Source organism: Ursus arctos, unplaced genomic scaffold (genome assembly GCF_023065955.2).
Source record: "Ursus arctos isolate Adak ecotype North America unplaced genomic scaffold, UrsArc2.0 scaffold_26, whole genome shotgun sequence".
In the NCBI taxonomy this organism is placed as follows: domain Eukaryota; kingdom Metazoa; phylum Chordata; class Mammalia; order Carnivora; family Ursidae; genus Ursus; species Ursus arctos.
The window spans coordinates 37,152,209-37,176,850 of record NW_026622941.1 but is presented as its reverse complement, the minus strand read 5'-3'; the positions used below and the strand labels follow the sequence as shown (position 1 = coordinate 37,176,850).

Here is a 24,642-nt window from a genome sequence, read left to right as displayed (position 1 = left end):
TTAGGTCACTTATGCTTATTTTGCAAGTGCATGATAATAACCAGATTCATGTATCAACTGCAAAATGCGTTGTGTCTGATTTGCCTCTTTTGGTTTAGATGGAAACGGCTGCGAAACAGGCAAAGAAATTAATGTTAAGGCCACAAACTGGACAAGAGAATATTGTTCATCTTAAACTATTAAGATGATTCTATGGATTTGTTTTCGATTGCTGTTTTAGAGAAAACTAAAGTCCTGCTTATAAATTTCCTCCTGGGTTCTCTTTTAGCATACTGTTAGCAGACTTTACAGATAAAAATAATCTTCATGGCATCGTCTTAAGCTCAGAAAAGATATACAATATAGCTGTCTATTTCCATTTTGAAAAATAAAATGTTCTTTAGCATTGATTAACTCATGACTCTTCCTCTTTCATATTTAATTGATATATGGGTAAGTTTTGAAATATCTACATCTAACTATGTGTACATCAGCCCTACTTTATGATCGTATGCTTAGGACATTTAAACATGTCTTTGACATCTTTTAAATTTAATAGTCCAGCTTTTAGTTTGTAATTTTCTGATGTGTGTACTTCTCAATTTTTCCTGTTATGACACAAACAAATGTTACCACTATAGTGGTCTGTTACTGAGTACAAGTCTTACAGATGAATTATTTGGGCCATTAAAGAAACTTAAAGGTTCACCCAAACTCCCAGAGTAAACTTGACCTAGGAGATAGAGCCCTTCATCATCACAGCTGTGATCACTTGGGTACTTATTGCTCTGGAAACATAGACTTCCAGGTGCATCACTGAGGCTACTCAGTGGGAAAAAAGGAACCTAAATAATAGCTTTAGCAATGGAAGACCTGAGGTCAAGTTCCAGCTTTGCCCCTGATCTCTGGGCTGGGAGAACAGCATTTGAATTTATTCTGCCCTTTCCCCCTTACATGCTGAGTATGGAGATAATATCAAAAATAAATATTAAAAAATATTCTCTGCCCTTCAGATGAGAACCTGATATTCTTTGAAAAGAATGGGGAAGGACATTTGAGGGATCGGTAGTTCCATGAATCTCTCCCTCACAATACTTGTTTGGTATAAAAGAATTTATTTTAAACTGGTATAATTGCTGGGGGCAGGGGAGGTGGAAGGGGGTTAATCTTAGCTGGTCAGATCTTCCCTAGCCTGATAGAAAGTTGTTAGTATTCTTCAGTGTTAACACTGGTACTTAAATTCAGTAACATGGCTTTTAATTTTTAAAACTCCCTTATCTTTGTTCTTAGTCGATCACAGAAAAAGATGCAGATGGTTTCCAATATCTCCTTTTTCGCCATGTTTGTTATGTACTTCTTGACTGCCATTTTTGGCTACTTGACGTTCTATGGTAAGTGACTTCTGTTAGCACATAAACATAGGTATTTTTAAATAAATTAGTAAAAATCAGTATCCAAATAACTTTTAATGTTTTTTTTAAGAGATTTGTGTATTTATTTTAAAGAGAGAGAGAAAGAGAGAGAGAGTGCCGGCGGGGGGTGGGGGGGGCGGGGGAAGGGCAGAGAGGGAGAGAGAATCCTGAAGCAGACCCCCTGCTCAGCCCAGAGCCCAATGCACGTGGCTCAATCCCAGGACCCTAAGATCATGACCTGAGCTGAAATCAAGAGTCAGCTGCTTAACTGACTGAACCACGCAGGCACCCCAGTATCCAGATAACTTTTAACACGATAGCCCAAAAATGCAACAGATCTACCCATTGATTTTGCTGGTCTTTTCTTCTACTCAAAGTGAATGGTGATGATTCCTTTACATATTTGTGCAGACTGCACAATAGAATAATTACTGAAACAAGATACTGTAAATTTTTTCTCCTCGTACTGTCCTTAAAAGAAACTGCACTTTATAAGCATGCCACCCTTACTGAGGAAAGTTTAAAACTATACCAGAGAAGGCTTTCCTAATTGCTGTTGCGAATTGGGTCAGATTCCATTAATAGAGAAGAGAGACAGAGACAGATGTTGAAAGTGAGAAAGAGCAGAGTGCTATACTCATGACACTCGTGTTAATTAAAAATAAAACGCCTGATTGTTCACTGGAAGTTGGAGCCCTGCGAAGATTTGAAGGAATGGCAGAGAAGGTTCAATGGAATGAAATCTGAAAAAGAGAACAACTGGTTTTCATTTGTAACTTATTGGCCCTGTTTTCCTTCTTTAATATTATTAGGTCTTCTTCCTCTCCTATTCAAATGATCCTCAAGTTGTATTTGACATCTTTCATTACCATTGTAATTTGGGACCTGATTTAAATTTAAATACATATATTTCACATTGTTCTCTATTAAATAATATTTCTTTGGGGTACTTTTCCCCCCCCATAAACACAAATGTCTCAAAATTTAAACACGTTTGGAGATGATTAATTCAGCCTGGAGAGAATGGCTACCCTGATTATACAGTTGCATTATTACCATTTTCACAAGCAATGGCAAACAGCATTGTCTGATGAATCCATAAATGCCATGTTGCATTTTTGCATAAAAATAGTGTTTCTAGGTTTCCTGCAGAGTTACAGGGCTGGGAGTAGGTAAAGAGAGGGAGGGAGAGCTTCATGTTAGTCAAACAGTCTTTCTGTTACCTTGTTCAAGCCATGAGTTTTCTTTGCAAATCCATATTTTTTCCCCACATAAAATAAAATACCAAACCCTTTTGTACTCTTCGGATAAAGAAAACGGCTCAGCTATTTTTAGATGTTTATAAATTTTGATTCAAGAAAATTAGAACTAATGAGGTTTTTTATTATAACCTAGGCTCCCTTTTCCAAAACTGAGACCAATCGATGGCACAGAATAGAATTGGAATTCCACCCCCAGAACCTTGAGACTGGTACAGTGAGGAGACCTTACAGGAGACACAGCAAGAGGGGAAGGAGCTCTTGTCAAAACAGTGAGCGTTCGCAGGGACTGCCATTCTAGCTTGGGTTGTCTTTGAAATCATGTTCTGAAGCTCAGAGTTAAGAAAAAGTTCAAAGTGGTACATGAGTTAGATACTTTTTTTTTAAATAAGAAAAACATACATGGAAGAGAATTCTTTCCTGTGGTGGTGAAGTTCGCACCTGTGTTGCTTGGCCCCTGGAAGTTGAGTGACAAGAGGAGGGTCTGAAAGAGGCTTTGAGTGGCCTGCCATCCACCGGCAAGGCTGAGACAGTGTAGCGTCGTCTGATGAGTGGCACCAAGTGGGGGAAAGTCTAGATTAAGAAGGGTTTTGTGCGGGGCGCCTGGGTGGCTCAGTCGTTAAGCATCTGCCTTTGGCTCGGGTCGTGATCCCGGCGTCCTGGAATCGAGTCCTGCATCGGGCTCCCTGCTCAGTGGGGGTCCTGCTTCTCCTTCTGGCCCTCACCCCACTCGTGCTCTCTCTCTCTCTCAAATAAATTGAAAATCTCTAAGAAAAAAAAAGAGGTGTTTTGTGCTTCAACTGTATGTTCTTTTTAACCCCCGTTTACACCTAGATTGAACTTGGTGTAAATCGAGCATCCCCACGCTGTGTAGCTGCTTCTAGCGATGACTGTAGATTCCTTTTAAAGTTACGTACAGACAGGTGGAGCCTGTCTCACACAGGGCATTTTTCTTCTCAGCTTCACAAATTGCTTTAATAGTTACTTCAACACCCAGAACATTGCTTTCCTTGCCGTTTAGGTGACAAGTTCTTTGTTGTTCAGATAAACTGTCATTGAGCAACGTGCCTTGTTTCTTTCTTAATGCCTTCTTTTCCTTGCTTTAGAAAACGTGCACTCGGACCTCCTTCACAAGTACCAGAGTAAAGATGACATTCTCATCCTGACAGTGCGGCTGGCTGTGATTGTCGCTGTCATCCTCACAGTGCCCGTGCTATTCTTCACGGTGAGTACCAGGCCTCGGGGCCCTATAAGAAAAGCTGAGGTCTCGCCTTCCCTTCCGTGTTCGGAGCCTGCTCCAGAGAAAGCCTGTTTCAGGGAACTGCCCAGTGTCATGGGAACCGTACCAGGGAGGCACCCCAAGACTCGGTTAAGGCTCTTCGGAAAGAAAGTAGGGTCAGTGAGATAGGGTGGGCTCTGACGAGATGAATCTTAATTCTCATTAATCTGTTCCTTCTTCACAAAGAAATGTAGACAGAGTGTTTGAATCTTGCTCGTGCGTGATGAGAGAACAGAAAGGGACCGGAAGAGCACACTTAGTCATAGATAAAATTATCCCCCACCAGAGCAAACTACCTGTTTGTAAATAAACATACTTTCCCTAAGTCAAGCCCCCTGCCTGTAATACAGCACAAGGTCTTACAAAACATTTCCCAGACTCCTGTGCACCAGGACATGAGTTTCTGCTGAGGACGTGAAGGCTGGTGTGCTGGGGCCCTCACAGAGCCTCTGTTTTCTTTTCCTGTAGGTTCGTTCGTCTTTATTTGAACTGGCTAAGAAAACAAAGTTTAATTTGTGTCGTCATATCTTGGTTACCTTCGTACTCTTGGTTATTATCAACTTGCTGGTGATCTTCATACCCTCCATGAAGGATATTTTTGGGGTCGTAGGTAAGGCTTTATGAACTTTACACTTATCATTCTACAACAGCTGTTTAGAAAGCTAAAATTTCACCATAACAACTTCAATTTTTTTTTCTTATTTTACAGGAGTCACATCTGCTAATATGCTTATTTTCATTCTTCCTTCATCTCTTTATTTAAAAATCACAAGCCAGGATGGAGATAAAGGAACTCAAAGAATTTGGGTATGTCTCATGCCAGCCACTCTAATTTTTCTGATTAGTTTTTCATTTATTTACCAAGTAGCCCATCTCCCGCACCTAATCCTACTTTTAGCGGCCTCAGGAGGGGAGCAGCAGTCCTATAGTTTTCCCCTTTGGGAGATTTAAAATATCCTATCAGAATCTGATCTGTTCTCTCAAAATGTGTTGCTCTTACTGTGCCTAACTTTTGCTCTGAGCTAGGATAGGGCCAGCTGGGAAACTGGACGTTTGTCATCCTGTGTCTCTGTAAGGTGATGCCTTGTCTTTAGAAGCTAGGAAAGGGAGAGGGACTCGAAGATTTAATGCAATCCACTGTTTTTGTACAATTCCTGGTCCCGGAAATCTTTGGGACATCCCAGGGAACATGGGATGCCTTCATTAAAACGGCTGAGGTCACTTAAAGAGGCTTTTTATGATTTGACAGAAATACTTTGGAACAACAGACCTGGATTCAGAAACTACCTTTCTATATTGGGATTCTTGTTTCCAGGTCTGGTGAAGTTCAAAGGCATCTTGAAGGTGGTGCACTTGGAGACAGTGAGGGAAGCAGGGGTGAAGTGGCTGCTGCCTGAGCACCTTCTGGAGCACCATTGTGTTTGGCCTCGAAGAAGGCTTCCCAGCTGCCCTCCCAGATAGTGTAAGCGCTCCAGCTGCACACATGACCCGAGTCAACAGGCCCGGGTGAGAGATGGAAGCAGGAGGGATCATCCTGGTGCATTTAGGAGAAGCAGCACTGATGCTGGTACAGCATCTACCTCCCCAGCAGGATTATCCCTGAAACCATAAGTTCCAAGTCCTTCTAAACCGTACCAGTAGGGGCTTCACAAGAGAAGGAGCAGTCACTCTGGCATAGCAGTAAAACACACTTAGATTACATCTGAAAGTGGTAGGGGCCTGTTGCCCATGAGTTCTCTGGGCCTCCCCAACCCTGCTCCCGTGTTAAAACTGGTAGTAGGAGCTAGCAGATGGCATTAGACAAGGGCTCCTGTCCTTGTGGGGCCCTACTGGGAGTTAGACCAGACCTACGAGAGTAAGCCTGTGTACAACCCCACCATTTGTCTCTTCTCCTTCCCTTAGTTCTATCCTCCAGGTTCCAGTCCAGCCCCCTTGGCTCTCATGTTACTTCAGCCTTCTCCCTGCAAAGTTCTCACTGGATACTTCCAAGGCCAAGCAATTTCTAATCTCATGTTCTCCAGATCCTGGTTTTAGTGACCTGTCCCCCTTCTGGCCTTCCTCAACCCTTAGAGTAACTTAGTTCTGGACATCCATTTCCCATTTCACTTGATCAAATCGACTTTGCTTTTATATATCTTTTTTCCCCACTTTTTCAAAAAGAAATGTTTGCCTGCCAGTGATAACCTCGGTTGGTGAAAAGTAACAAAATGACCCGTACATTTTCAAAGGCCTTTCTTTGTTGTTGTTGTTGTTGTTGTTGTTGTAATCTTAGAAACTGTAAGGATACCTAGTGAGTTACAGAACAGATTCATTCTGAGGTGACCACGAAGTCCAAGAACAGAATGTGGAGGATGGCCCTGCGTAGCTAGTTCTGGGTTCGCCCTCCTTGATACAATCTTGGAATGATTCTCACAGTTTGGCAATGGTTGTAACAAACTCCAAATACAAGGGGACACAAAAAGAGAGGGAAAAGCATTTCTATTTTTTCCCCAGGTGTATGTGGGAGATGTTGGCTTCTCTGAAAATAACCCATGCCTTTATGTTGCTCCAGGCCACCCTTTTCTTGGTCCTGGGGGTGTTGTTCTCCCTGGTCAGCATTCCCTTGGTCATCTACGACTGGGCCTGCTCATCAAGTAGTGACGAAGGCCACTGAGACCAGCTGAGGACAGGAAGCGTTCCGGCCCACGGCTCGGTCATGTCACCACACATCAGCAATCTCTCATCACTTCTTTCGCAAGTTTACAGAAGCAAACCAGAAATTCACAAGATACTTAAAATGGAATAACACTTCGGTAGCAAAACTGAAACCTGTTTCTATAATGGTTCCTGTCCCTCTAAGAGTTGGGATCAATTAAGGATTGTGGATTTTTTTTTTTTTTTTTAAGTTTCATGCAGTCGTATTTCTCAATACTCGTCACAATCAGTTGTTTTTCACTCTCCTAACTCTATTTTTTATGACTTCGTGATCCCTTAGAACTTTGAAATCATAATCATCTATCATGTTTATTTATTATGCATCCAGGTTCCGAAATAATTTTCCTGCCGATGTTCCGCTCATGCCATCTGTACCTTTTTAGAAGAGAAAAGAATCCTGAATTGTATATAGTTATTTTGCTTTACAGAAAACAATGGTTTCGTAAATATTTTGCCTACTTTGGTTAACATAGCACACAGGGGTAATCATAAGAGAGCGACGGGGTGTGTGCCGTTGCTGGGTCAGGGTCTGCCCGATATTTGAGGTGGCCCTGATCACCCGGCAGCCAGGCGCTGGCGGTCCAGTGGCCTCACTGGCACTACATTCTGCTGCATGCAGGGACATTCTCCACTGGGAAGGGAGTGAGAATGATTTCTTACCTTGGTAAACATATTAAGCTACACATTTGGGTTATCTAGCAAATGAAGTTTTGTTTCCCTCTTGGCCAGTTGTGTCAAAGTTACTCTAATCTGAGTCACCTTCCACTGAGGGAGACCCATGACACCTTTGTAATAAATTGAGAAGCAAGAGTATTGCAAAAAGAGCATCCAAAATGCCTAAGAAAATATTCCTCTGATGCAGATAGCCTTCAACCCTACACCTGTATTGTTGAGGGGGGAAAAACACTTTCTTAAATTATAAACCCAGCGGCTTTTACTCATGTCCACCAGCTTTTTGCACAGGGAATAATGTGTATCTAACCAAGGGTGATCTAGGATAAGTAATTCCTGTTTTATATTGGGTACTTTAGGGGGTCTTTAAAAGACTTGTTTTATATCAATAAATTTAGGTTATTACAAATACAAGATTTTTGTACCTTAAATAAGCCTCATTCCTATTTCTTGTCCATCAACAATCCACTCCGAGTCTTGAAAAAAAAAAAAGAAAGAAAAAGAACCCTCAGAGATAGCCTTTGAGAAGAACTTGTGACAGAATCAGTGTACCTTCCTTCCCTCAGATGGGGACTTTGGTGCCTGTGCTGTCTCCTCTTCTCGTCCCCAACCAAGGGATGGGCCATTACCGCCTGCCCGACATGATCCACACAGGAGGACAGAGTTGCCTCACACCCTACTCCAGCCCCACTATCTCCTAAAGGAGGTGAAAGGAAATTACACAGAGACTGAAAAAGAAGAGAGCTGGGGACAAGGCATAGCTTGGGAAGTTGGGGGACAGTAAGGAAACGCAGAATCGCACCCTCCTGAAGGTGGGCCATCACCTGTGATTGGACTGTCTCTATCACACAGTAAGAAATGTTTGTGCTCTGTGAGCTGGTCTCTTGAAATAGGACCTGTGTTTTATTTATATTCTGGTTGAATTTCTTAAACACATAAGTTCACCGAGCACGGATTTCTTATCCAGAGATAAGTAGAATCTAACCGCAGACTCTTGGCAGGATTTCCAAGCACTTAGCTCTGGGTTCTGTTCCTCCCTCACTCAAATCCCCAAAGGCCTTTGCTCACCATTCACGGGGAGTAACAAGGAACTGCCCCCTCCCCCTTTACAGACTAATGTTCCATAGAAAAGGCAGGCATTGAAGCACCTTGTTGTGATCCTCTTGGGGGAGAAGGAAAGGTTATTTCCTGCGTTTCTTGGTAGGATCATCGTAGCTTTTAATGTACTGCTCCAGAATTACATCCACATTGGGTCAGAGGTCAGGTAATTAGATATGAATACCTACCCATACTTGAATACCTAACCTAGTAGAATCCATAGCCACCTCTGTCCTTCTCAGCAATGTCTTCCATATTGGATGAACAGGGAGAGAAACTGAGCAAAACAAGTCAGTTGGCCCTCGGAGGCTTGTCTAGGGCACCGAGTAATGAAATAGCCAGGTAGTGGACTGACCCTCCATTAAAAAAAGATACCTAGTTGAGTTTGCAAGCAATACTATGCTACTTTCTATTTTCCTTATTAATTTATAACAGTTCATTTTACACTCACAAAGTCAACTCAGAAAATTATCATTAACTCTTGGGATGGGTAGTGATATTTTTGGATCTCTGGATTTTATGTGTCAGTACAGGGAATTTTTATTATTATTTAAAATATTTATTTAGAGGAGGCACGTTGTTGATGTCTGTGATACTGCAGGTTTTAAAAAATCTTCTTTGTATGTTTATCTAAGTTTATTTTTGACCGGATGGATATAATAGACCCTAGTGTAATTTGTCAAATACCACAGATTAATTACATCATTTGTGTGGGATTAGCTGTAAAGTGTACTGCAGTAATTCTTCTTGTTCAGAATAGTGAACCGATAGCCAAAAATACATGTATCACAGATGTTAGGTAGAATTTAAACAGCAGTCAAGTGCTATAGAAGTTTTTCTGCTAAATTAGTAGACTAAAGAATATTATACCTTAGCCATTGGGAGCAGCACGTTTTCCTTTGGTAGATAGAAGCTTAACACTAGTGAACAGTGCCAGTTTCATGCTTTGGATTTAGAACTGTTCTCTAGTTATTATAACACAATATACTGTAAATCCCTAATTTACCTAATGTTACTTATTGGGAGTGGAGTAGGAAAGTGTGTACAGGAAAGAAATCTAGTCTTGTTAAACACAGGCTGTCCCCAATTTATAAGCAGATCATGTTGCAAAACCCTGTTAGGTGGTTGTTTGCAACCTGGAATGTATTTTCCTCTAAAAACCAGGTTATACATGGCGTTTAGGCCCCCAAAGCAGCTAGGAAAGATGGTCAGACCCATCATTTAGCAGAATAGGATAATACAACACGATGGCTAAAAAGCCTTAACCAAAAATAACATTGTTTCTAAGGAGTATTTGTTCAGAGTTGCCAAGAGTGTGTCACTCCTGTTAATGGAATCTGGACCGCCCATGTCAGCCACATGGCCAGCTGCCGGACGGTGGGGGTATGGTCACCACCAGTTAGTGGAGACCAGCGGGGCCTGAAGCAAGTCTCCAGCAAAGGAGGGGAAGAAGTCCAGGGCCACCGGAGAACCTGGTGGTAGGGGGAGGGGAAGGAGGATGAGGGGGCCTCTTGTGAGCCTGCCAGGGACATTCCTCGGCTGGTATCCTTTCTTTTGCCTGGAGGTCTCAGGCTTGGCCTGACTTTTCTGTTTGCTCCTATAGTTTGTCTCTTCCCCTGCCGGTTACAGAACAGTTGTTGCTGTGTAGCTTTCCCGTGTGCCCGTCATTGAAGCCAGCACACAGCACTTTTAATGGGTTTCATGCTAGTGAACCATGGTTTAACTGCCTAGTAATCAGATCGGTGTAAAAAAGGTCTCTACTGACTTTCCTTCTTTGTATTTGCAGACCCTGTTGAGAAAGGCACCCAGGGGTGACGGTCATGGGGCTGGGGGTAGACAAGGGACTGTGGTAAGATTCCTGTGTTTGAGAGGACACCCCAGCAATTGCCCCATAGCTGACTTCCTTCTGGAGTTGGACTCCAGCCTCTAAGCCAGTGGTTCTCACAGTGTGGTCCCCAGGTGGGCAGCAGCAGCAGCAGCACCTGAGCACTTGTTGGAATGCAGGGTTTGGGGCCCCACCCCAGAACTAATGAAATCAGAAACTCAGGGCGGAAGCCCTCAGCAGCTGGGTTTGAACAAGCCCCCTGCCTGATCTTGATGCACATTAAGCGTGAGAACCACTCCAGGTCAATTCGTATCTCATTTTTTTCTCCCCCATCAGTCCTACCTCAGAATATGGTTCCTAGGAAATGCCGGTGTCGGTGCACAGTGGTCAAGGAAGGCTGCCTGCAGTCGGGTCTGCCCGGGCTGAGGTGCACTAAGATGACATTTTTTGAAGCTGTGAAGAAATGAAAGTGAAGTGGTTTTGTTTTTGCAGAGAAGGAAAACACCCTTTGTAAATGCAGCTTTAGATGAAATACTGAATTCGTGTCAGGAGTCAGCTCTCCACAGTGTTCGTCGGCGTTGTGTAACGACCGAGCCTGTCCTCCTTTTAAAGTGAATTCTCTAGAAAGGTCTGTACTGCATAAGCATCTACAAACTGCTCAGAAAAGGATGTAGGGCTTGGCTCCATTTCAGTAGATCGCAATGCTGGGCAGCACGTTTATGGGGTGGGGAAGAGGTTGAGGACATGATCAGATATTTGATCTTATGGCTCAGAGCAAAAGCCTCTAGTTTCCCTCAGTTAATCAATGTCAATGGCTTGAGGCTTAGAAAGAGCAATTCCTCCATTCCACTTCACTGTCAACTTGTAGCCACTCTCAAAAAAAAAGAAGATACAGACTATCATTTAGCAGTGCTAATAAACAGTTTTCCTGAGACGGCAGATCTGAGAATCCTTTAGCAACAGAACATACTTCCTCTAAAATCTACACAGTGAATTATGTAGGATGACATAGGGCTTTCAGGTACAAATTGGGAATGGGGTGGCCAACAACTGAAAAATATCACTAAATCTAAAAGGGAAATTTCTTGAAAATTGTAAAATAAACAAGGCTCAGTCATTTTCCTTTAGGGTTTTCTCAGAGGAAGGGCTGTGAACTGTCTACAGGCTTGAATTTGTGTTTTTAAAAGGAAGAATCTATGCAGCTGAGGTTTATTGTAGGAAATACTTCATTTGTATGTAAATATGTTGTAAATAAATAGGAGGCTGTATATTTTTGCAGTTGTTGATCCACACTGAGATAGAAGTCTGCATATCAAGAATCTAGTATTTGCATATCAAGAATAAATGTTGTCATAGATATTAGTGGTTTTGTTTGGGAATTAGAAAAATTTATTCTCACCCAGGTAACATCGTTCTCTCAGTGTAAACTTGGAATCTAAACATCTTACTTAACTGTTCAGAAAGCGAAATGTCAGAGAAATAGTTGCATTGATTTCTTATACTGGTATTAAGACAATTATTTAAGAGATAATCCTCTGAGCTACAAATAAGGAATATTTAGACCCAAATTATTGTCAGATAGAAATAGATATACCCAAAATGACAAACTGTTTCTTCATAATGCTCTTTCGCTATTAACACTGATACCACTACAAGTATTTATGTAAACAGAAGTTGGGGAGAGTTTTTCTTTTCAAAGTTAAATTGAATTGCTGCATTTCCCAAACTTTGGGATATTTGAAAGGGGGGAAAAACCTGAACATTAACTATGAGCACAAATTTGAAGGACAAAAAAAGGACCGTTATTTTATCAAGCTTTTGAAAGTCTTGCATGTTTGCCTTTCATTTTCAGTGTTGACGCCAACATAGACTGTCTCAAGTCATTTTTTTCCCAAAACACTTGAATCTTGACCATTGGTACGTAATCCACTCTCCAGAGTCCAGTTGTATTTTAGACTTCATGTAAGTCCAGTATGTGTAGCACACCACTGTTTTATTAATGTAAAAACTTGTAAATGACTTTCAGATGGGTGATAGAAGTGAGTCACACGTCACAAAACTTTGCTATTCATGGTTAATCAAATAGTTTATTTTCCCCCCAGGATGTGGTGTAAATAAAGAAATATAAGAAATTCTGTTCTATAATTGCTCTGTTAACATAGTTTTTAAACATTAAAAATGTGAACTAAAAGTATTTTTGAGTTTTGCCTTCGTTCTTTTGGGATGCAATACTAAAATGGGTGGGGGGGCATTTGATTGTTGGAGACAGATTTGCACACATTTTTCAGGGTTCTAGAACATGACCTGTTCATGAAAGCTTATTATTTACATACCCAAACTTAAAAAAAAAATACTTCTGATAGAAATCTATCTGATCTGAAACATTACATGTTTCTCCATTCTTTGTAATCAGAGTAGGTTGAGCATAGTATTTTCTTCTTAAGCTCAGGTTCATTTTTATGGATCTCAATTTCTGTACTATGTTGTAATAAGGACTTGAATCTTCCTCTACTCATATTGTAGCCACGCATAACAGAAAATTCTATCAACACTTCCATTTCCCTAGAACTTTAAGGGGAAAGCTTCTGCAGCTTGATCTTTTCTCTGTCCATCCCTGGCTCCTCCCCATGATCTTAGGCAAGTTTTATCAGAACAGCAAGATGGCCAGACTCTGATATCCAGATTCCTTTTGTAGACGGGGTTAGTGCAAAAACAACCTGGGCCTTCATGGTATGACTGGGTATGAGGCCCTTCTTGATGCTCCCTGAGCTGCCTGGATGATAGCCCATTCTGTAGAGCACCGGCGCACGTGTGGACCTCAAGGTGGAAATTTGGAAATCTCAAGCACAGGAGTCCAAACTGTGTGTTCCAATTTAGCTTCATTGGCAATAAAGCTGATAACTGTTATCCATATGCGTCTCTTTGTCTAATCCTTTGTTGATCAAAATCCCAGAGGCAAAGAGTGTAAGTAATTACTACTTTCAAAGTCAAGCAGTTGTTAAAATACAAAAATCCAAAAGGCCATCGAGCATATGAGCAGGTTTTGTTCTAAATCAAAAGGTTCACTCCTCCAGTGCTTTTGATAGTTCTGACTTCTTCCACTATCATGCCATGAATGTCTGCCAGGACTATTCTATTCTGCCCTATTTTGTACATAATTGGGTAAGGGTTATTCTCTATCTCCCCTATGGAATAAACTATGGGCTTACTAACTTTGCAGAAGTAAGTAAGTTAGAACTCAGAAGACCTGTTTGCTTACCTTCTAGACTCATAATTGTATTCTCTCTGGTTAGGATAGTCTGGAAGGGGTTGATGAGGCCCAAATAACTGTGCCAATTTTTTGTATACCAATGTTTTATCTTTAATTAGTTTAAATTTTAGACTAATCCAAATTGGCAGGACAATCTTTTCTTCCTCTGTGGGCTCAGTGCAACACAAAATAACCTGTCAGATTATCAAAATGTATTATAAAGTAGTAGCACCTACAATAGATTTTTACCGATGTGGAAATAAATAAATAGATCATAATAGAGAACACATAAATGGCCCAAATAATACCAGAATGGGGACCTTTAAATTAATAGGAAAAGTAAGGGCTATTCAATAAATTATGAAAAAATGATTAGTTTTTTGGAGTAAATAAAGCTGGGTCCCTGGTTCACCCCTTATATCCAAAGAGAGCTCAAATGCACAACATGTGGACAAATACGTTTTTTCACAAATGAAAGTCCATGACTTTTATAAAGCTGTCATACGTCAAAAATTTTCTTTCGCTCCTTATTAATAAATGAACAAGTAAGATGCTTAAACAAATGGTTCAAAGGATAATTCAAAAAACAGACCCATACATTAAAATCAGGAGAGCTGAAATGAATTTGCTAATAGACACAAAACCGGCCTTATCCACGGGGAAATCAGTTGCATCTCCACCAGCAGAACTCTTTTACTTCTCTGGGCAGTAATCATTTCTACATCGGTTCTCCATAATTTACAGGGCTATAATATAACTTGAGCCCCCCCCCTCCAGCAAAATGTGTATAGAATCAGATAACCCAGAAGAGATATCTGGTATTCCATCAAAGTATTCCAAGTAGCCTTTTTTGCCCCTTTCAAAGTCTTTCCAATTTCCCTAACAACTTCCCTTTTTGTGACCATAGAAATCCCAAAGATTATTCTCGATCATAAAAAAAGAGCTGGACTCATTAGATTTGGCCTGATTCTTTGCATAGGTGCCACAAGTGTCAATCCATCATGTAGGGTTCCTTGGGTTTGCTTTGAAAATTGAGAGCCATGCGGTACTGAACAGCAACTGGAGCCACAGAATTGTACTTTTAAATGTCTCTATTATTTGCTAGCTCAAGGCTGGGGAAGGAGCACCAAGAAACTACCATATTTTGCTTGCACTATCTATAAATGTGGGTGACTTCCTCCCTACTTGAGTCCCGTGTCCTACCCCCCACCCCATTCTTACCACCTTTAGAAATGGTACTAAGGCCAGTTTTCCTGGGATGGTTTTGTGGGCATTGGCTCCATAAGTAAAATCAACCTTTGTTCCTTAGAGTTGTTTGATATAACTGATTAAATGAGCATCATTCTCAAATATGACCTTCCAGGAAAGGCTATGGTTACAAGATCAATTTTTTCCGATTATATACTGGTAGAAAGGAAAAGATTCTTGTTGAACCTATGCAAATAAGTATATTGCTTTGAAAAAGTAAGGAACTCAGAGCTTTTTAATTTGGGGAGGTAGGAAGTTCCGTGAGAGGCAGAAAAAAAAAAAGTTTAATTTCACTTTACAAAAGCGGAGTCTACCAGATCGTTGTAGATTACAGGCCACTTAAGAAGAAGAATGGCCTCCTTATATATCCAGAAAATAGAGCATTACGACAGCCTCAACACTACCACAGTTAAATTTCCCTCATCGGCTCGTTTCATCCTGTGAAATTCTATTCTGTGGGACCTTGGGTCAGCATTCTGCTTTGATAAAGTTGTCTGCTTCTGGAACAGAGTCCTGGACATCCACCCTCACCGCCCAGGTACAGCCTGAACGTTGTCGAAGCTGTGTCAGCTCAAGCTTGGACCTAAGGTCTATTCTTTGAAGTGTCAATAGTTGGATGTACTCGGCACGATCCAGCTCCATGAGATTCTGGGCAGTTTGTCTTTGCTTAAGAACCAGATTTTGGCCTGCAGTTTGTTGCAGAGACTCGGGCAAGTTTCAGGAAGCAGAAACCTATTTGACAATGAGACTGGAAGACTGTGGCTAACATACTGTAGAAATTAATGGATATCCATCCTATCATCAGTGTCCTTCTATATGACCTTGAAAAGCCGTGTAGTGTACCACTGAGAGATCGTCCAGTCATCTTTTTTGCCCAATCCAAAGTTTTTCACAATTTTTCTGGCACTACCTATCTATATCTCATATATATATAATATCTTGGGAGAAGGGAGGGCCTTTCTTGCTACAAAACACAGGAGTCACAAAGGAAGTAACTGACTAATAAGTATTTTACAACTCTCTGTGTATGGGGTGCCTGGGTGGCCCAATCAGCTAAGCATCCGACTCTTGGTTTCAGCTCAGGTCGTGATGTCAGGCTCTTGAGATCGAGTCCCAAAGCAGACTTGCACTCAGTGCGGAGTCTGCTTCGGATTCTCCCTCTCCATCTGCCTCTTCTCGTGTGCGCGCGTGCTCTCTCTCAAAATAAATAAATAAATCTTTAAAACTCTATGACTTATAAAAGTGCCAAAATGAAAAAAAAAATTCCAAAAATCCAAATGAGAGATGAAACACATTTGCCACACATATGTTGCAACTGGTATAATCTGACTCTCAAGTTTGAGGTCAAAATTATTCAAAATATTCCCTTGGTCAAATTGCCAGGATGTCCAACATCGCTTTCTTGATATTCCCACATTCAAATGTCCAAGAACCCTCGAGGCATTTGATTCCAGAGGTGCCTGCTTCCAAATTCCGGGCAAAAGAGAACTAACTGGTAAATTTAATCTGCTCACATGAGGCCTCTCTCCCACTGCTGTGCAGCTTCTGTTGCTGCCACACGGGGTCACTGTTGAACACCAGCTCTGCACAATTTCTTACCTGCATCTACTGCGGCAATAATGCCCTCACAGTTCCACAGCTCTATGAGGGCTGAAGTGATGGAGGAAGGATGACCTTAATCCATGCAGTGCTATCGTGGTTGTCACCTTGAGAGCCCAAGCAATGAATAGTGCCTCAGTTCACCAGAAGTTTATTCCCAGCTCATGCCCACCAGGATGTGTGGCTCAGAAGGTTCTCCTATTATAGCTGCACACTATCAGAACCAACCCTGTCCCTTTCCCCATCCATGAGCATTTAAACCTCGTATTGATCTCAGCTCTTGACTGTAGATGTCTCTCATGGTGAGCTTCACTTTTGGACTCTTAGGACTGTTTCCTGTCCCTTCTGAGATCATCTCAAACTATAAGAGGTTTGAAAACAAAACTCAAAAGGGAAGGAATTGGGTAGAAGACATAATCCTATCTGGTGCCTCTGCAAATTTGCCTGACCTTTACAATAGTTACTGTTTCAACATTCCAAGGGATGTTTGGCTTTGGACAGTCATAGATAAACCACAAAAATGTTCCAGTTACATTTTTCCCTAGGGGTGATGCCTGACAGTTTGACTCCCATTTAGAACTTAAGAGGGGCCATTCAATTGACTTTTCCCTGTTCAACAGTGACTAAACTGTCTTAAAAGACAGCACCTAGAAACTTCTTAAAGTTCTGCCTACATAGCCTTTGACATAGAGCTAATCTCCTTAATAAATCAAGTTTTAAAAATCACCAAGAAAAAAATATAAAAAGCCCAATAGAAAAATGGGCTCCACAAATATAAAACATGAACAGAAAAAGAAATAAACCTTGAAAAGGTGTTCAGTCTAACAATCTAAGTCACAGGTAAATAAATGAAAATTAGAACACCTGTGTATACCTTTTGAAATTATTCCTTTATTATTATAAAAAATATAAATAAATAAATAAAAATAAATAAATAAAAATAAATTTAAAAAAGAAAAAAGAAATTATTCCTTTCATATTGGCAAAAATCAAAACAGTTGCTATTATAGTTCGGTAAGGATGTAAGAAACATCCATTTTCATATGTGGCTGATGGTAGTGTAAACTGTATGACTTTTTTTGGAGAGAAATTTGGCAATGTCTATTAATATTTTAAATGCTTTTAACTTTGCCCCATCAATTCTATGTCTGTGAGTTTTTGTAACTCACAAGAAAAATATGCTGTCAGATTCTCTTCCTATCTCTTTTTTTTTTTAAGATTTTATTTATTTATTTGACAGAGAGAGAGACAGCCAGCAAGAGAGGGAACACAAGCAGGGGGAGTGGGAGAGGAAGAAGCAGGCTCCCAGCGGAGCAGGGAGCCCAGTGTGGAGCTGGAGCCCAGTGCGGGGCTCGATCCCAGAACTCCGGGATCACGCCCTAAGCTGAAGGGAGACGCTTAACGACTGAACCACCCAGGTGCCCCTCTTCCTATCTCCTTAACTCAATTCATACTCAGGTCTCTCTTCTTCTACTGTTTCTGTTGTCCTTTATGCTGTTTGTTCATCTCTTCTCTTTTCTCAATAAGCTCTTGAATAGTCTATATGTTAACACTCCCCCCAACTAAACCCAGCCACCAGTCTTTATTTTCTATCTTCAGGCTCCCAGGTGGCCTACCTCCGTATCACAGACAGAAACTAGAGACATTTCTTGGTCTTATGCATCAGAAAATTTCCATTGATAGATCCCTGTTCAACCACAGTTTGGCTCTTCATAGCTAGTTTCAAAATGGTGGTGGGTAGGTTTTATGTATTTTATGAATTTAGGACAGCTTTAAAACATAATTATGCCAGGGTCCTTCTTCAGACCAATTAAATTATAATCTCTAGTGGTACAGCCAGAGATATTTAAAAAATTATCCAAAATTTAGAAATAAGACAAAGAGAGGACATAATATTGGACTAGGATGTTACTTACCAATCTCACCCATATATTATTTAATCATCTAGAGGAATGTACTTTTTCTTTTTTAGAGGAATGTACTTTTGCTTGATGTACTGTTTACTATTGACTAAAGGCCCAGATTTTGCAAGACACCTATATATGTCGTAAAATTATATATTATAATATTTAAATGTAACATGTAATTACATATTTACATATGTGATTTGTAATATATAATAACATAATTATATATACAATATTTATATGTAAATATTACATTATAATATGTAACTTTCCGTGTTAAATGTTAACATCTCAATTTTTGTCTGATAGAGATGCAAATGATTTCTGTCTAGGTGAATATAACGTCCAAAAATTTGTTTAAATTTAGCAATCCAAAAATTTAGCAATCTTATTCTATCATTCCTTTTAAAATGCCTATAAATAATCAGTTCCTCAAAATGCCCTTTATTTTTATTTATTTTTGTTAAAGATTTTATTTATTTATTTGAGAGAGCGGAGCGAGAACCTGGGGCGGGGAGGGGAGAAGAGGGAGGAGGGAGGGGAGGGGTAGAGAGAGGGAGAAGCAGACTCCCCGCTGAGCAAGGAGCCCAGTGTGGGGCTTGATCCCAGGGTCCCAGGATCATGACCTGAGCTAAAGGCAGATGCTTAACTGACTGAGCCACCCAGGTGGCACTATTTATTCATTTTTTAAGTAGGGTCCACACGCAGCATGGAGCTCAATATGGGGCTTGAACTCAAACCCTGGAATCAAGATCTGAGCCGAGATCAAGCGTCAGACGCTTAACTGACTGAGCCACCCAGGAGCTGCTCAAAATGCCCTTTAAATTTGTTTGACCATTTTACTTCAGATTGGTTGTGTGTTATCTTTGGCTTATTATTTTTATTAAGGAAACTATCCAAAGGATGTGAAATTCTTATCTCTGCTGTGATATTTTATGCTGCCATACTCACTGTTCCCCTAGCATAGATTATTTTATATTTTTGATTCTCAGCCTTTTATTCATAATGTGAATACTCTGAAGACAGAATACATTTTTGATACATTCTTTGTGGGCAAAATATATCTTTTATGCAAATATTGCAAAATCAACTTTTAAACATAAGTAGCCAAACGAAGCATGTCTGAGAGCAGGATAGGTTCCTGACCACTACTGAGGGCTTTTTTCCTCAATTAGGCAACTGGCAACTAAGTCTGCATGAACTGCTCAGCACTTGGGAGTTGGGCATCAGAGAAAGTATTATGCACTGTCTATACCTTGTTTTTTTTTAAGAATTTTTATTTATTCATTTGAGAGAGAGAGAGAGACAGAGACAGAGAGAGCACAAGCTGGGGAGAGGGCAGAGGGAGAAGGAGAAGCAGATTCCCCACTGAGCAGGGAGCCTGACGTGGGGCTAGATCCCAGGACCTGGACATCGTGACCTGAGCCAAAGCCACCTAACCATCTGAGCCACCCAGGCACCCCCTGTCTATACCTTTTGAAATGATAGCTCTTCTATGTAGTTAAGAAGCCATCTTTTCTGCCTGGGAAAGCATCTTGCTCTCATTTTTCAAACATTCAAGTTGATATTTGAGCTAAAGATTTTTTTTCCTGTGGAAGCATGATGGTTTGGAAGAGCATGAAGGAAAGAGTGAGATATACTTTGCATTAATCGTTTTCAGAGACCCCTTTGGTAGTCAAATGATGTCCTTATCTTGGATCTTTTCTCTTAGAGATTTTCAGTGGAGTCCACTCTGTGATTTGTATGTCTGAGGATTTAGCATTTCTTCCCTCACACAGCACTTGACCAATAACTGATGTAAGGCGTCACTGTTGCTAAGCTGTGGTAAATAGCGCAGCAATGGGGCCAACACAGAGGTGTGCCTGCTGTCTGCAGAACTCCCCTGTGCCATGGAGCCAGTTTCCCTTCAGACTTTCTTGACACTACATCCTTCCTTGCTTGGTTCCTTCCTTTCCCAGCCTGACCTGTAGGTTCTTCGTAGGAACACTCTCTAATAAATTACTTTTATACAAATCAATCTTAAGGTTTGCTTCTGGGGAACCCAACCTAAGACACTAAGTTTGCCTGGGCTCACAGTATGTAAAATATATTTGAAATGATCATTTCCTCCATGATGTTCTGAGCTTTCTTGACAAATCAAAGTCCTGGAGGTTATATTTGTTTTGTTTTGTTTGTTTTTGGGCGGAAGGAGGTCAGGCCTCAGGTAAGTCCCTTTGCTGAAAATCAAACAAACAATACTCCTTCTGGAACAAAGTGTCCTTATCAGTTTTCCAAGGTTCTTTCTCTGAATGGGATAGCCACAACGCAAACCACAAGGGCAGCACATTCTGTCAGCAGGATCCATTCAAACGAGGATGGGATTTCCAATCACTCTCTGGAATCACGCTCAGTTGCCTTCTCAGACTTTCCTGAAAACATTCCCAGGCCATTTGAAAATTCTCTTTTCCAATAAGTCTCTCAGGAAACACTCACTGCAGTGTCTATGTGTGGAGTGAATGGCAAATACTGCAGTACCTTCAAATTTGAAACGACCCACTAATACTCACCATTGGTTAGTAAGTCATATCATGTCATTGTCTGTTCAACATCCTCCAGTGGTTTCCCATAGCACTCGTAGAAAAGGCTAGATCCTTCATTTACATGGTCTTCCCCTGATCTCTTCCTCCTGACCACCCTACCCCAGGCTGACCTTCTAGTTCTCTGAACACACCAAGCATTCTGATCTCAGAGCCTTTGCACTTGCTCTTCCTTCTGCTGTCACACTCTTCCCACAGTTATCCACGTGGCGTTACCCCATTGCCTTCAGTTCTCTTCCCAAATGTCACCTTATCCCTAAGATCTTCTCTGACCGTTCCACAAAAAATAGCATCTCACCTACCCATAACACTCACACCTCACTCCCTATATCCCTTATCTTGTTTTATTCTTGTTGCTAGAACCCTTATTTCCATCCGAAGTGCTTTAGTTAGCGTGTTTGTCTCTTTCTAGCTAGAATGTAACTCTGTGAGAGCAGGGTCTATATCTATTCTCTTCACTGCCATATCCCAGCACCAAGAACAGGATAGGTGTTCAATAAATATTTGTTGAATGAGTGAATGAATAAATTAAAGAGTTTACATTGAGTCACTTTCCCTCTGTAAGTGGGATAATGAGGTGCAGGATTCAGCATCATGCTCCCAGATTTGTTTTTCTTCCCCCTTTTAATTTTCCTTTTAAGTTTTTATTTTAATTCCAGTTAGTTAACGTATAGTGTTATTAGTTTCAAGTGTACAATATAGTAATTAAAACCCTTTTTAATTTTTAAATTTAATTTTAAAATGGTTTGCTTAATAGGTGTTTTAAAAATTATAAGCCTCTCCTTGCAACAAGTCAAACATTACAGAGATGTATTAAGAAATGGTTAATAATCCCTGTTTTTGGAACATCCAAAATGTAACTTTCAGCATGGTGGTTACACACATGATTTCTAAAATCAGACTGTCTGGATTCAAATTTATTGGATCTGCAAGCTCGGATATGTTACTTCAATATCTTGATGCCTGATTTTGCTTTTGTAAAATGGAAGTAGTAACAGAACCTTTCTATAGAATTGCTGTGAGGGTTAAATGACTTCATTAAAACATGAACAAAAACTCAGAGTAGTGTATATCATACTGTAAACACTACGCAAATTACCTAATTTTTCCCCCACTTAACAAATGATCTTGGATTTCCTTCCAACACAGTACCTACAGATTAAACTCATCCTACGACTGGATGCATTAGCATTCCCTGGTAGGGATAAGCCAGGGATATATATTTTTTCAATCTTTTTCCATGATAGACATACAGCTTTTTATGGCATATAGGTTACAATAAATATCCATGACTGCAGGACCTTATAAATCAGTATATTATTTCTCTAGGAGAAAAACCACCAAAGTGAGGCTGGGCCAAAGATCTGTCTTACTTAATTTTAATAGAAATTACCAAATTACTTTCTAAACTACTAGTAATAATCCACACACCCACAAATAATACATATCTGCCCCTTTCTCTGCATCCTCACCAGAAATGGAAGTTGTGACACTTTTAAAGTTTTTGTCAAGTGATGACGAAAAAATGGGATCTTGTTTTTATTTTAAGGTCTAAACTATTAATGAAATTGATCATTTTTTTCATATATTTATTGCCATTTTCATTTTCTTTCTTATGAAATGCCTATTCACATTCTTTATCCATTGTTCAATAAGATTGTTTATCTTTTGCTTATTATTTTGTGTAAAAGGGACAAAGGAATGCTTTGTTTACTATATATGTTGTCAAATATTAATTTTTCCCCAGTCATTATGTTTGTTTTTAGACTTGGTGATGCATCCTTTTATATTCTGCTTTCATATAGTCATATAAAGCTGACTTTACTTTATGGGCTTTGGCTTTCCTGTATTTACGGTCTTTATAAAGAAATTAGTTCTTAGTGCCAGGTAATAAAATATCCTAATTTCATTTAACATGTTTATTATTTTATTTAAAACATTCAAGATTTTCAATCCATCTGTAGGATATTTGTGTATGGGCGAAGGGACTAGAACTTTTCTCATAGATGGATAGGTAACTAGGTCAGCACCATTTATTATATAAATGTCCTTGTTTTACTAAGTGTTCCTATATTTTGATCTGTTTCTGGACTTTCTAGTCGTCCTCCTATCAATATTTGCAGTCCTGTGCTAACACTGTCTGAATTAGAGTCTTTCTTCATTTTTATTTTTTGGTTTTCAAAATGTTTTCAATTTATTTAATGTTCTTTTTTTTCTTGTTTTTTACCTTTATTGTGCTATAACTGACAAGATTGTAAGATATTTATTTTTTTAAAGATTTATTAATTTATTTTAGAGAGAGAGAGAGAGAGCACATGGCAGGGGAGGGGCAGAGGGAGAGAGAGAGTCTGAAGCGGGGCTCCACGTGGGGCTCAGTCCCACGACCTGGAGATCATGACCTGAGCTGAAACCAAGAGTCGGGCACTCGACCAACTGAGCCACCTAGGTGCCCCAAGATTGTAAGACTAAAGTGTACAACATGATGATTTGATACATGTGTACACTGTGAAAGGAGTCCCGCCATCTAGTTAATTAACACATCTATCACCTCACGTATGGATCTTTTGTGTGTGTGAGAACATTTAATTTCTACTCTCTCAGCGCATTTTAATTACACAAGATGGTGTTAACCACAGTCATAGTTGTTTCCTATAATGTCTTAATAATTGGTGAGGCATGCCCCCTCAGTCCTTCTAAAAAATTATTGGTCAGTTTAGATATTTACCCTTCTATCTTCACGCTAAAATATTTGCCCAGGTTTTTTAAAGCTTATTGGGATTCAAGTTGGAATTCCAATACATGCATCTCATTTATTTGGAAAGAACAGACATTTTCCTTACAGTGAGTCTTCCTCCCAGCCAAAACAAAAGTGTCTCTCAAGTTACGTGAATCTTATCTTACATCGTTCAGAAAGATTTTCTGGTCTGCTTCATATAGATCATATACCTTCCTTTTAAAATTTATTCTTAAGAATTTTACAGCTCTTGTCACTATTATAAACTGAATCTTTTCCTCCATCTTTATTTAAAGATTTTATTTATTTATTTGAGAGAGAGAGATCAGAGCAAAAGAAGAGCACAAGTGGTGGAGGAGGAAAGGCCGAGGGAGAAGGAGAAGCAGGCTTGACGCTGAACAGGAAGGCTGACCCGGGCTCGATCCCAGGACCCTGGAATCATGACCTGAGCCGAGGGCAGACACTTAACCGGCTGAGCCACCCAGGAGACCCTCTCCATCTTTACTTCTTTTTTATTTTTTTTCTTTTTTTTTTAAAGATTTTATTTATTTATTTGACAGAGAGAGACAGCCAGCAAGAGAGGGAACACAAGCAGGGGGAGTGGGAGTGGAAGAAGCAGGCTCCCATTAGAGGAGCCTGACGTGGGGCTCGATCCCAGAACGCTGGGATCACGCCCTGAGCCAAAGGCAGACGCTTAACGACTGAGCCACCCAGGCGCCCCTCCATCTTTACTTCTGATTTTTAGCAGACTTTTGATTCTCTGCTTTATTATGTCAGGTGGATGAAGCATCTCATTCCTAGCATTGTCAAATTATCGCTGACATTTTTTTTCTTTTAATATTTATCATTGTTCTAGCTCTAAAAATTTATAGTGCATTTGGAAAGCTATTCCTGCTTTATATCATGTGCTTTATATGTAACTCATATGATTTTCCTTTATCAGAAAGGTTTAACATTGTGCTTGGTTTTTAGCTATGAGCCCAAAGGTATGCTATGTGAACCAAATATTTATGAGAAGGAACTCTAAACATGGAGGATTTGAAGTTGGACCTAGGATTCCACTGGAAAAGATTGTTATGTGTCTAGTACCTGCCACTTCTATGTCCATTT

The 24,642-nt window shown here is 40.2% G+C and overlaps 1 protein-coding gene across 8 annotated transcripts in view; it reads left to right on the top strand.

The window, feature by feature from the left end:
• The window catches only part of SLC38A1 (solute carrier family 38 member 1), a 66,716-nt gene extending 54,306 nt beyond the window's left edge, over window positions 1-12,410 (top strand). For 7 of the 8 annotated variants that reach the window (XM_048216923.2, XM_048216922.2, XM_048216924.2 and 4 more), the window contains 5 exons: window positions 1,270-1,370; window positions 3,757-3,875; window positions 4,398-4,539; window positions 4,639-4,736; window positions 6,481-12,410. In XM_048216923.2, the coding sequence (XP_048072880.1) occupies window positions 1,270-1,370; window positions 3,757-3,875; window positions 4,398-4,539; window positions 4,639-4,736; window positions 6,481-6,582 (562 nt within the window). In that variant the 3' untranslated portion in view covers window positions 6,583-12,410. Of the gene's footprint in view, window positions 1-1,269; window positions 1,371-3,756; window positions 3,876-4,397; window positions 4,540-4,638; window positions 4,737-5,244; window positions 5,392-6,480 lie in introns of all 8 variants that reach the window. The other variant, XR_008961589.1, reaches the window with a different exon arrangement.
• The last annotated feature ends 12,232 nt before the right edge of the window (window positions 12,411-24,642 follow it).